Here is a 13144-nt window from a genome sequence, read left to right as displayed (position 1 = left end):
TTGAGGTCTGGGTGATCTTTTAAACTGCTCAAGCTTTCATCTGCAGTTTTTCACATTGCCAAGAGCTGTCAATCAAGCGATGGATTTCTGATCAATATCCCCTTGTTCATTAGCTTACACGGGCTCTCTGTTACGGAGAGAACAGATATCCCAACACCGGCAGTCACACTGTTTTCAAAACCTTCGCTGGATCAAGTCATGACTAATGTTCCGAGTGGGAAAGTGATGCATTAGGATGCCATCGAGTGCCCTGAATTGCGAGGTAACTTTGTTGGACTGCAGTTGTCAAGATGAGTGATGTACAAAGTTAAAGTCTATTGCCAACACACATCAAGAGCTCCAGAAAGTACCCAGCGTTTATTCAAGCTCTCTGAACCTCTGGGGATGGACTGAAATCTGGCCTGATTTAAGCAGGATGAGTTTTCCTGCCACCTTTCTAAATACTTTTTGTCTCCCGCTCTGAGAATAATGCCGTGGGTTTCTTTATGAGGCTGAAATCCTGACTGTATTTTAAATAACGAGTTGTCCCCCATTAAATTCTGCGGAGACGAGACCTCACAGTATTTCCTCCTTTCCACCCGGGCCGTGGCTGGGAGTATCTGTGGCTTCAGAAAGAAATTGCAAAAGAAGAGTGAGAGCGGCAAGCCTTTCAAATAGCTTTGTGGCTCTTGCTTAAAAGAAGTTTTGTGGTGCCTTTTCCTTAGAGGGACGGGCGCTGAAGGAGGGGGGGCTCGCAGGAGGATGGGGAGCAGGAGATAGCAGGGACAGCGGAGGGACAGAGGTAAGGACCATAAAGCAAAGGGAGGGGGAATGAATTAAGAAACTGCGAAAGCTCCGCCACTGCAAAGCAAACCAGCCGGTTTGCACGAGGCTGGGGCGTAGAGCCCGCAGCCGGGGCAGGGCTCTGTGGTCAAGTACTTGCGGAAGCTAAATGCTGAGCGCAGGTGCACGAATGATTTGGAAATTTGTTTTCCACACACATCGCGTTAGAAGAGCAGCATCGATCTGGGGAGAGAAGCAGGGCTGCACAAGCTACCAGGCTGCTGGACTCGCAGGTTTGACCTAGAAGCCAAACCGCCACTGGAATGAACGGGACTGTGGCTAAATAGTGACTGCATAGTAAAAACCACAATCTTTTTTTTTGCAGGAAAAGGGGTAAATTTAATTTAATACTCTATTAGCTATAAATTATAAACTCAGATCTAAGAGCCACTGAAATCAAGAAAAGGAGGACCAGGTCTTAACCTGCAAAAATACTAAACTTAGCAATAAAACCATAATCCTCTGCGTGGACTAAATAGGCTGCAAAAGGATGTAAAAATCCTCACAGACTATCTACAGATCCTCACACAACATTCATCACAGATTTTCTCTTATCAACATCTTAGTGCTACCTAATTTTCAATGATTTTTACTTGCATGAGCTTGTAAACACTTTTTGAACTTCCTTGCACGTAGGAGAAAAACTTGTGGAAGTAAGTTCCACAGTTAGTTGTATGCTGCAAGGCAATGTTACCCTTCATTTATTTGACCTCCAATTTGCGTGCACAGATAGACTCTTTGATTATCCTTCTGTGAGGTTTGCAGCCCAGCACCATGACTTCTCCTCCAGCCCGCGACCCACTGTGTCACCCATGGGTCCCCAAAGCTGTGCTGAGCACATGAAGCCACAGAGCGGCCAAAAAGTCCTGGCTTGGAGCAGAGCTGTGAGTTGCAGATGGGGTCTAGGAGCACCCCATGATGGGCTGCAAACTAGTGTTGCTGGTCTGCCTCTGGTTTGGGCTCCAGCCTGCCAGACACGCTCCTGGCTGGGACTCGATGCAGCATTGCCTCGTGCACCGACAGAGCACACGTGGAGGTCTGAAAGGGCTCACCATATCATAGAATCATAGAATATGTTGGGTTGGAAGGGGCCTTTAAAGGTCATCTAGTCCAACCCCCCTGCAGTGAGCAGGGACATCTTCAACTAGATCAGGTTACTCAGAGCCTCATCAAGCCTGCTCTTGAATGTCTGCAGAGATGGGGCCTCCACCACCTCTCTGGGCAACCTGTTCCAGTGCCTCACCATCCTCATTGTAAAGAACTTCCTAAACTCTCTTCTAAACCTACCCTGCTCTAGTTTAAAACCATATGACTCGTCCAAAGACAAACAGACTTTCTACTTAATCACAAGCCTTATTCTAAGCTCAGCAAAGCCACACATGAAGTTAGTAAAATTCAGCGCTGGGCACTAGCGAAAGGTTTTGATGGACCAGGTCGCCAGCCTCTCAGTTTTGTATGCAGAAGTTAAAATGAAGAAATCGAAACCACTTACCATTCAGCAGGTCAGCCAGGAAGAAGAAATGGGAAGCCTGCATGAGATAAAAAAAGGGCAGAGGGTCAGTTTCTGGGAAAAAAAATCCGGTTTACGGCACAAAGTTTCTGTTTGCCCCCAGAGCTGAACATCCAGATAAGCTCTCTACCCACTTTGGGGCTACCTGGGATGGGTTTTAAGAGCTCTTTCAAAAGAGTAAAAAAAAGTCTTAAAAAGTCCACTGCTCCCAACAACCCGTGTGGAAGCTCTGGCTTTTCCGAGCATCCAGCCCAAGCTGCGGGCCTGGTGTGCTTTGGGAAAAACCTGTCCTGAACGAGTTAAATTGCCTCTTTGCTTATTAAGCGGCCACGGACTGACTATTTGTCTAACTTCTGTGAGATGTGGGCAGAGGCCATGCTCCAGCCAGCTGCCAAAGCCGGTGGCTGGACGTGCTCCGGTTGGGCAGTGCGGAGGTCGCGCAGCGCGACAAGGCCCGGGAACCTGCTCCTGGTGCAGCCGGTGGGATCTGGACCTCCTAGCTGGAAGGCTGTCAACAACCTTTGGATGGAGGAGAACATTTCTGGCTCTTCCCGTGAGGAAATGCCATGTGTTCGACCTCCGACGTGGGGCTCCAGCCTTTCCTGTTTGGCTCACGATCAAGGGCAAGCAACAAAAGGGAACAGAAGAAGGAAAACAGCTCTCAGCCTTTGAGGAGCGTGAGCGAGGCTGGTCTGAACAGAGACGCACCGACTCCACACCGGGATGCATCCCCCGCCTGAAGAAGATCTCAGCTCGCTTTCCCCCTTGCTCTAAATCCCAGGATTACCTGCCTGGGAGGAGAATACGTGTGCTAACAGCGGGTGTAAAGAAGGAGATTTAGAGCTGCTATTCTTCATCCCTCACACAATTTGTCAGAAGAAAACGTATTTCCAAACAATTTAACACTCCTAATCAAGACAGTATATACACATACACACACACACTCCCACACGATTATGTGCACCTCTGCATTGCTACAGACACAATTAACTGTAAATATACACCCTGTTCAGTTGTGCAATATATATGGAAACGGTATATAGAAGGAAGAGATTCTCAGCTAACGCTGGTTGTGACTAAGAACGAATGAATCCGAAGCAATGAATAAGAAACAGGACAAAAAAAGCTCGGAATTCACGTTTGCGAATATTATCTGGAATGTATAAATGAGTTTCTGCTGCAGGCACATTTGCGTCCCTCTTGCGTTTGAGCCGGGGAGAACAGAGGCTCCAGCGCTCCCCTTCCCACCGCCTTTAATGAGAGCGATGTCCCCCGCTCTGCTCAGCGGAGCCCCTTTCCAGGTGCACTGAAGTGGGCCACACACACACACACACACACACACACGCGCGCGCGCGCGCGAATAAATCCTTTGCAGCTGGAAGGACACACACACACAGGCTCGCGCGATTGCCCCCCCTGAATGAGAGCAGCGCTGAGGGTAAATGAGAAGGCTGTAAAAGCTCTGCCCTGGGTGTACATGCTTCCTGAGCGCGGGTACGGGGCCTGTCAGATCCTTTGCCAGACCCCAAAGGAGACTGCAGAAGGAAAAGGTCTAATTGCTCCGCTTACAATTAGTGGTAGCATTCATCCAGAAACACAGACCAAAACAAACCCTGCAAGTGTGCTCCTTTCTTTTGGAGGAATGGAGGCAACAAAGCACGGTAGTAGGATGAAGCAGGAAATATTTCATCTCCCTCCCCGGCTCTCCGCCATGCCCCGTTGCGCTGTTTTGCCTGAGGGGGCTGGAAAGGGTTTTGGGGCAGAAGGGTTTGACTTCAGCGAGGTTGCTAAACCTTCCCTGCACTCGGGACAGCCCTTGGCACCACAGGGGAATGCCAGAGGGTTCCAGCCCAGGCTAAGCGAGGTGCAGGACGTGATGGCATCCCGCTTTTCTATGCCTCAGTTTCCCCTGGCTGTAGAGCAGAGACGATAGTCTCACAACGCCCAAGGGGATGGCTCACACGCCAAGAAAAGAAGAAAGATGAGAGACTTAGCGCTTTGCTACACTGCTTTCTCTTCCTGGTTACCCACCTACCCCTGCCGCCCAAGCACTCCTCCACGGGCAGAGCTGACTGCAAAAGGGCAGATACCCTAAACTCCCTCCCGCCATAAACTGGTGCCCTAGAAAATGCACAGGTTTCCAGTAACATCCTTCAGAGCAGGCAGTGGCTTGTCTGCCAGGGTGGCCGAGTCCCAAATTTTGATTCCCACTTTTGGACGAAAGCCTCTACCCACTGCCGGGGGACAAAAGTTACTGGAAACAAAATCTCCTGGAGCACCCAGCACAGAGTCCAAGAGTTAAACCCAGTCATCTTCATCGTAAGGCTCCAGTGTCCTGTTTTGTCCCGGGGCTTTTCCCCCTCATGTGCCTGTCGCAAGCTGCAGCAGCAGAGACACAGGGGAAAAAACCCGAGGCAGAGCTGACCTCTCGGCACGGAGGCTTTTCTCCTCCATTCTGATGTCCACTGGACCATCCACAAGACCACACTGGTCTTGAAGCATTTTCACTCCCGCTAGCCAGCACAGGGACAGATTTCAGTGTTTTGGCTCCCTGCATGAAGCTTTCCATGGTGGTGTCCCACCTCCAAACCCCTTCTGCTGGCTTGAGCTTGTCTTTTCCTCCATGCCATGAGGGCTTGCGGGAGGTAGGATGGGGGATGTGGGAGCCCACCTTTTCTTCCCTGCCTTGAGGGGCTGCGGCAGGTGGGATGGAGGGATGAGGGATGTAGGATCTCACCCTTTCTTCCCTGCCTTGAGGGGCTGCGGCAGGTGGGATGGAGGGATGAGGGATGTAGGATCTCACCCTTTCTTCCCTTCCTTGAGGGGCTGCAGGAGGTGGGATGGGGGACGTGGGATGGGGGATGCGGGATGCAGAGGTGGGGGGGGCACAGGGTGGGGGGTCCAGGAGGGGGCTGGAAGTGGGGGGGGCTGCAGGAGGGGGTGCAGGCAGGGGATGCAGGCAGGGGCAGCGAAGGCAGGGCCTCCTGCCTGCCGTGCCGTATTGCTCATGGCCAGCAGAGGAGGATCTTGTCCTTCCGACGAGGTGCAATCCTGAGCCCAGCCAGGAGCAGGATTCAAACAAAAGGAGGAGGATGGGGGGGAGAGGAGAAATTAGGCTGTGGGGCTGGTTTCACCAAACAGTCTCCTTGCTGCAGCTCGACACCGATACTTTGTGTGCTCTCTCTAGAGGGGATAAAATCGCTGGATCCTGTTCGTAGCAGGTCCGCAGAGACGGGGGATGAAGATGGAAGAATTTGCAGAGAGCAATTTTGCATTTTATTACTTTAGGCTCATAAAAAAGAACCACTGCAAAAAAAAAAATATCTGGGAGAGACATTTGATAGGGGTACCGGTGCATTGCTGAGTGTGGAGCCGATTGCATTCATAGGGCTCCTCGAAAGAATGGTGGAAGCACGGCTGAAATTCAAAATATCCTAATTTCACCTGACCTTTGTTGTCGTCATCATTGTAATGATTAAGCACTTCGCTAAAGCTTCGTTTCTCCAAAGAACCATCAAAACTTTGCTAATTAGGCTTTGTACCAAGGTTAAACGCTGCAGATAGATGATACTCTCAATTTTTTCCATTTCAACTCCTCAAGAAAGAGAGACTAATGAAATGTAATGGATTTCAAACAGTAATGCCAGAACCGCGAGCTTTCTTGGTCTCAGGACAGAATCCCATGTCTCTTTCACAGACAAAAATGTCCAGTTACTCTCTGGCGATTCCTTCTGAATAAAGCCAGGAAGATTTGACCCCAAATTCAAGGGAAATTATTTACAGCTGCCAAGGGCATTCTGCAGCTGAACTGTTGGTTGTGTCTTGGGTACATTTGCTAGCCTTTATTACAATCAAAATGAATAATTAAAACACAAAAGCAGGTGGAGAAACAGGCAGCACAAAGGTGACAACCCAGGGTTAGGCTGTGAATTTACCTGTGTGCAAAACAGAAGTATTTCCAGAGAAAACAGTGTAGCTACTCAAGCTGGCTTGACAGATGAGCAGAGGGATGGAAACTACCAACTGCACGTACACACACCTGGCAACAAAGCACTACAGCAGTTCACGCATTAAACTGCGTTGGTAGGAACTGGCCTATTCACTTAATTGCACTAAGTTGTGCAAATTATCCTGCAACTTGCCGTGAAGCGGCCTCTACAGCAGCAAAACAAATATTGCCCCTTTCGTTTGTTCTTCTGTGCAGTCACAGCTTTGCAGCCGAGAAGGAGGTGGGATGGGGATGAACTGGAGAAGGAGGATGGATATTTGATCAACTTCCATCCACGGCTGACATAAGGCATGAAGGAGCCACGAGGGCAGACACAACTACTGCCTTTTCGTAGTGAACCCCTTGATCCTGCTGACAGCTCTCAGTGGGAACCTTTGTCTGGGCTTCTCGCCAAAGGAGGAGGGAATCGACAGTTCTGATGCGCTTACAATCGGCCAGATTTTTGCCTGCAACCATCTTGGGTAGTGACAGTCTTTGAACTTCAAGGGAAAGTGGCTTTTCCAGCAATGACATTGTATTTCTCAGCCAAGGCCATGGTTGCAGTATAATGAAAGCAGGGCACATTATCATCTGGAGCACACATGCAACACATGTTGTATTTTTAGCCTGGGAAACCATTCTCTGAAAAGATTCCACCAAAACCTCTGAGTTCTTCAGCTCTCTGCTAGCAAGGCATCTCCTGCCTCCAGACTGAACCGCAACGTGTGCCTCAGAGTAAATGACATGTCCCTTATTGACTGGTCCCAGGGTACCCAGAGAAGTTTACATTTAAAGTCTTTATTTTGCTGATTATTTAGTTGTGAACCTTTCCCATGGCTGCACCTGATACAGAAACCACAGGGATCCAGGAAAAAAGCAAGAGCCCTCGGAGGCGCTGCTGAAACCAGCTCGGTTCTCTGCACAGGAGTTACCCGCTCCTGTTTTCCGAGGGATCAAAGTTTCCAGATTAATCTTTGCACCGTGAGAGATGGCCTGGTAGCAGCTGGCTGTTTTTAAAGGATGAGATGTGGATGAGGTGCGCTTGTGCTCCCAGGTGGAAAACGGGGTCAGCCTTGGCTGCCACAGCCAGGAGAAGCTACAAATTCTGTTTCATGGGGGCAGCAGGAGCCAGCCTTGTCGCAGCAACGCGAGTGTGCTGGGCTATCAAACGCTTTTGCAGCCGGTGCCGGGAATGCAGGTTATACTGCTAGACTTAGAGCTTATGCAAAGTCATTAAGTCCCTTTAGTTACACGGGATATCAACCTGCACGCTTCAGGGCATAAGCTGATTGCCTTGGGGGGCCAGCCAGGAACGCTTCCCTCTCCGCCGGCGCGGTGCACAATTAGCTGGGGGCGCTCCCAGGGCTTTGCCGCTTTCCTGCTGCAGCAGGCAAATTTAGGCGAGCGCCGCAGAAGGGCATCACACCTGATGGGCCGCAAATTGAGACGGGCTTGACAGGATTCAGGGCTCTTTGCAGCCATCGGTGCGCGACGCAGCGGAGCATAAAGCCCTCGCGTGAGAGGTGCCGCACCAGACAGTGGGTGAGGGCAGCAGACGTGGGAGTTTTCTACAGGAATAGATCTGTTGGTGGGTAGAAAAAGATGTCAGACAGAGTTGACTTAGGGACACCCTAAAACGTTGGTCTCCAAGCACCTGAGGCAAGGAAAGACCTGTACTGCTGGTAACAGCTTCGTATCTGCTGCGGGCCAGCTAGGAGAGAGGCACCAAGGATAAGTTTTCTGTGCCATTGTTTGATCTTAATGGGATACTTTATCCCATTAAATCCTTCCCTTTCCACTACTAAGTGCACTTGGTTATTGGACTGGGCATGGCTAGTGACTTCAAAACACTTTCCATCACAACTAAGCACATCACTTTTTTGAAGTTCCAAAATATTTAGTGAAGAGCCACCTCTGCTGCTCTGACTCCTGCATTTCTTCCTCTCTGCTGCCAGGGGTGCTGAGTTTGGAAGGAACAATAATGCAACAAAAAAAAGCCTAATCTGAACACCTGTTGATTTAAAAATCACCTTCTTTATTTTTATTTTTTTTTTGTGGACATATGCTGAAACACTTTAGAGCGTTGTTAAATGGGAGCTGCAACCTGGTGTATGAGCAGCTCCATCACTGGAGTGTTGTGGGACCTGAACTGGTCTCACCTTGTTGCAGAATTTTCTAGCCCAACTCAGCACGATGTTTAAGCACACCATTTCGATCTACGTGTATTTCAGAGGAAGTTGCTCCAATACGAGAACAGGTCAGGGAGGACAGGCAGCTGAATGGCTGTGTCACCATGTCAATACAACCTGCTGCAGCAGAGCCCCTCAGATTTCTTTTTGGCAAAGTAAGGAATACTTAACAATGCAGCACCTTATGGCAGGCACACTTCTACTAAGGGTCTTGCTGAGCAGAAGCATATTGATTTCTCTAAAAGTTCTGGTTCACACATGCTGATGTATGTGTTAGCAAGGATGTACTGTAATTAGAAAAAACGAAAACAACAAACCCAACCTGAGAAGACCTGCCATCTCTGAAGACAATCTTTGGTGCAGTTGCATCATATATGCTAAAATAAAGGACCAAATTTTGTTCTCGCTTGCAGCTGTCATGCAGCTTCCTGTCTTTTAGGGAAATAGTTCGGATTCATGAAGGTGAAATCAGTTTCTTTTCAGGTAATGTGAAAGAACAGAATGGAAATTCTTGCCTTAAGATCCTGCTCCAAACCCACCAGATCCATCAATGTCCGATTGCTTTCCTTTTCTGACTAAGTCAAAATATGAGCTACTGCCTAAAACTTCATTTGACTTCTGCTTTCACCAATAACATTTATTAATCAGTGTTACTTATAAAAACTCCTAAAACCAGATTTGAATAAAAATGAGAATGATGAAGATGATAGTTCTGGGAAAGGATGGAAATCGGAATTTAAGAGTGTTTTCCAAGGTTTCAGAATAGTGCAAAGTCTGTTCTTTTTTAATTCAAACTGTTTCAGTGTAACTTTTTCTTTGGAACAAATCATTAAGGCAAAAATGTCCTCTTATAACATGTTTGTCATGCAATGGTCACGTCACGACGACTCATTCCCCCCTTTTTTTTTTTTCTGGGATCCATGCCAAGCACTAAGCCAGAAAACCTTGTTATATTAATTATGAAGAAAAAACATGTTTTATTAAAAACTAGCCTGCTGAATATTCTGTCGTGCTGCTTTTCAGTGACAGCAGAATTGCTGTTGCATTTTAGCAATGTTAATGAATTTTCAGGGGCGGGGGGAGATATACACTACGTTTTCCACAGCAATATTTGGAGCAAACTCAGATTAGGATTGTCAAAGCTAATGAATCAATCTAACACTTAGGACTAGCTAGGAAAAGTCTGTGCAAGACTCCGTGTTGTCTAAGGCTGCACCTACATCTTCCTCACTGAGTGCGAATTAACACAACTGATTCATTATGAGCTTATTTATGTTAGATTGAGTTCTAATGTCTGTAACACTGGCATTGGACTGCCCTAGAACTGGTCCTCCCAGTAAGCTGCCAAGTGTGCCAGTGGATCAAGTATGCCATATCCACTGCTGTCAGCAGACAGATACACTAATTAACAAATACCCTATTGTGTTGTGAAAATCACGGATCGTAAATTCATGGAGCTCTTCAACAAGATCCATAACCCATTAAAACCCTTTACTATATATTTTTCCCAAAGGACCCAATTTAAACATGACAACATCTGAAATTTCAGTCACTACAAACCTGCACGCACAGAAACCGTCATTACGAAAGCTGAAGTTTAAAAGAACCTCACATTCCTTCATATGAAAATTCACTTGGTTGCAGTGCTTGGAGGAACCTAAGACATGTTTTTAAAACTGACTTTTGACTTTGCTTTGTGTAAAAATCATTCTCTCAGTCTTCTTTAAACAGGAGATAGAATCAGAGAATCATAGAATTGTCTAGGTTGGAAGGGACCTTTCAGATCATCGAGTCCAACCATCAACCTGACACTGACAAGTCCACCGTTAAACCATGTCCCTCAGCACCATGTCTACCTGCCTTTTAAATGCCTCCAGGGATGGTGATTCCACCACTTCCCTGGGCAGCCTGTTCCAATGCTTGATAACCCTTTCAGTGAAGAAACTTTTCCTAATATCCAATCTAAACAGCCCCTGGCGTAATTTTAGGCTGCTTCGTCTTGTCCTATCGCTTGTTACTTGGGAGAAGAGACCCAAGTAACTTCACTACAACCTCCTTTCGGGTAGTTGTAGAGAGCGATAAGGTCTCCCCTGAGATTTGGGAAAGTATATCAAGCTCTGTTGGATCAGGGCCGTGGCCATCTCTAGCTGTGTTGAATATTTTGCCGTTAACCTTCCTTCCCTGTTAGCGGCAATGTAATTCACCCGGCCAAAACATATGGCCAGGGCAAGTTTTACCTTTGACGAAAGAGCGTGCAAAACTACCGAGCCAGTGCATATCCCTGGCTGTTTAATCTTTGTATCTAGTCCCTTCAGCATGAAGATGAGCAGCCCAGTGGTTTGGAGCATCTCTCAGCACCCAGGGCTGGGGGAACGACTGCACTCCCCACCGCACACCCTTCGGCGCGGGGTGGCCACACCGAGCCCACCCAGATGTGCTATTACTTGTCACTGGAGATATCTGCTCCAAAAAACCATGAGGCTTCCCACTTATGCAGCATTTGCTTGGGTGTCTCACTGTCCTGGAATGCTGACACTCAGCTAAATGCTCCAGCTGCCCTGGAAGGGCTCAGCAAGGAGCAGAGCTGGCATGTGGCAAGAAAAGTAATATATAAAAACATACTCACGCACAAATGTGTGTTCCCTAGGAGAATGAGCAGTGGAAGAGCCTGAAGGGTCAAAGCACTGTTAACCATCCTTACGCTCTTTTTTTCTTGAAATTAGCTTTTTCTTCTTGCCTACGTTTTTTTCAGACCAGCCACAATCATTCGAGGGTGAGCTAACTCAGTGCAAATAATTAACTGTGCTTCAAATATTGTTTAATGTTCAACAGATTGCCCTGATCAAACAAGTGCGTCCTGTCCAGATGATCACTACATTGACCGCTGGTAAGTGTTTCAAATCAGTAAGTATCAAAGATAGGAATAGCATAAATTAACACTGAAACAAAGGATTTTCCTTGTATTAGAATGATTTTTCAACTATTATGGTCAATTGAAAAGAAGTACGAATCAGAATTACTTCTCTTCCTTCCACCTGAAAAAATTGTGAGATATAATTATAAAGGAGAAGATTTTTATAAACATGGAAGTATGCTTTTCATTATTTTCTAAATTTCAGACACCCAGGTCCATCTTCACAAGTGCTTGTCCACAAATGTGAGTAACCCCCACTCTCCAGAAGCTGGAGCATCTGTAACAGAAGAAATCACGGTATTCTTGCAAGAATAAACAACTCTCTATTTCGGAAATGCTGACAAATTTTTACTGATCGGCTCTTGTTTGTGCTACGTATTACGAAAACAAGTGAATATTCTTTCTCCCAGATAGTTTAGAGCCTGAGTAGGAAAAAGGAAGAGGGTGATGGAAATGCAGTGTTTTCACATCACAGCCCAAATTCCCAAGGAGGTCCCTAGCAATATGTTTTCTCGATGGTTATAAAACAGTTAAATAGAACAGTCCTGAGCACATTACGCAACACCAGGAGGAAAAAGAATAAGGTTGTCTGCTCAGGAGGACCTGAATAGTGTACAGGAAATAAAATGGATGCGTGGGGTGTCCAAATGCTGAAATATGATGAAAAAAACCAGTGAAATCGCAAGGGCCTCATCATTTCCCATATTGGTAAATATTTCTCTGAGATTCTGGTGAAAAAGATAAAATGTGAGCACTTGATAACAGACTCTGTGACAAGTGCTGCAATTTGTGTGTCCGGGAACCTTATTTCTGGTGATTCCTCACTCCGGAGCCTGAACATCCTAAAGGAGACTTTATATATCAAAAAATACACAAAGAATTTAGGTATGTTAATTATGCCACATGTGCATAATTTAAGCAGGTGCCTACAAGCAAAACGTGTTTGAGATTTAGTATGTTGGTGGCCACACATACAAATTTAAGAGATTCCAGATTCTTTAACTAGTTAGAAAGACAGCAAGATAAAAGGAGTTAGATAACGCACGACTTTATGTAATGTGTCCTTGAGTAAGCTGATTTGCACTGAATTTTAATAGAGCCCTGATTCATCAAATCTCAAACAGAATTAAGGTATGGACTGGATCCTAATAACATCATGCTTTATATCCATGAAAGATAAATTAAAGGATGCAAAACTGCTATTGACAAACATTGATTATATGTACTTTGATGGACTTTGAAGTTGTGCCAGATGCGTCTTGTCAGCCTCCAAAGTTTTCTTTTAAATCTCATTGCATAAGGCTTTTACTTTTTAATTATTTTTTCCCCTCAGCCTCTTTGATCAAGAAAAAATGTAGATCATATTTGCGTGATGCTATTTCCTATGCATTTTCTTTAGATATGCCCTTGTGCACGGCTCATGATATGTAAAAAACGTTACATGGCACATAGTCATCTTACCCTGTTATCCTGGGAGCTATTTAACACTTAATTGACCTTCTCAAGCTGCTGAGTGAAATCTTGCCATGTGCAGAGAGCTAGCACAACGCTCGGATTTTTTTTGTGTCACATAAATCTACAGAATAAAACTCAAGCAACAAGCTTGCTGGTCTCCCTTTGTTCCCAGTAGAGTTTTGACCAGTGGGAATGTTCTATGGATCCTCTGCCTGTGGCAAAGTGGTCCTCATGTCAGACCCTATGGAAAAGCAAACCTGCTTGCA

At 46.4% G+C, this 13144-nt stretch overlaps 1 protein-coding gene across 5 annotated transcripts in view; it reads right to left on the bottom strand.

Annotated features, from left to right (window-relative positions):
• HABP2 (hyaluronan binding protein 2) overlaps positions 1–11268 on the bottom strand; it is a 31320-nt gene extending 20052 nt beyond the window's left edge. For all 5 annotated transcript variants that reach the window (XR_012587509.1, XM_074590870.1, XM_074590869.1 and 2 more), the window contains exons 1-2: positions 11136–11268; positions 2315–2351 (exon numbers count right to left, since the gene is read on the bottom strand). Coding sequence is in view for 4 of the 5 variants with exons in the window: in XM_074590870.1 (XP_074446971.1) it covers positions 2315–2351; positions 11136–11204 (106 nt within the window). In the remaining variant the exon portion in view is untranslated. The remainder of the gene's footprint in view (positions 1–2314; positions 2352–11135) is intronic.
• Between the last annotated feature and the right edge of the window lie 1876 nt (positions 11269–13144).

The sequence above is a fragment of the Larus michahellis genome, chromosome 6, assembly GCF_964199755.1.
Source record: "Larus michahellis chromosome 6, bLarMic1.1, whole genome shotgun sequence".
In the NCBI taxonomy this organism is placed as follows: Eukaryota; Metazoa; Chordata; class Aves; order Charadriiformes; family Laridae; genus Larus; species Larus michahellis.
This window is presented reverse-complemented; position numbering and strand designations above follow the sequence as displayed.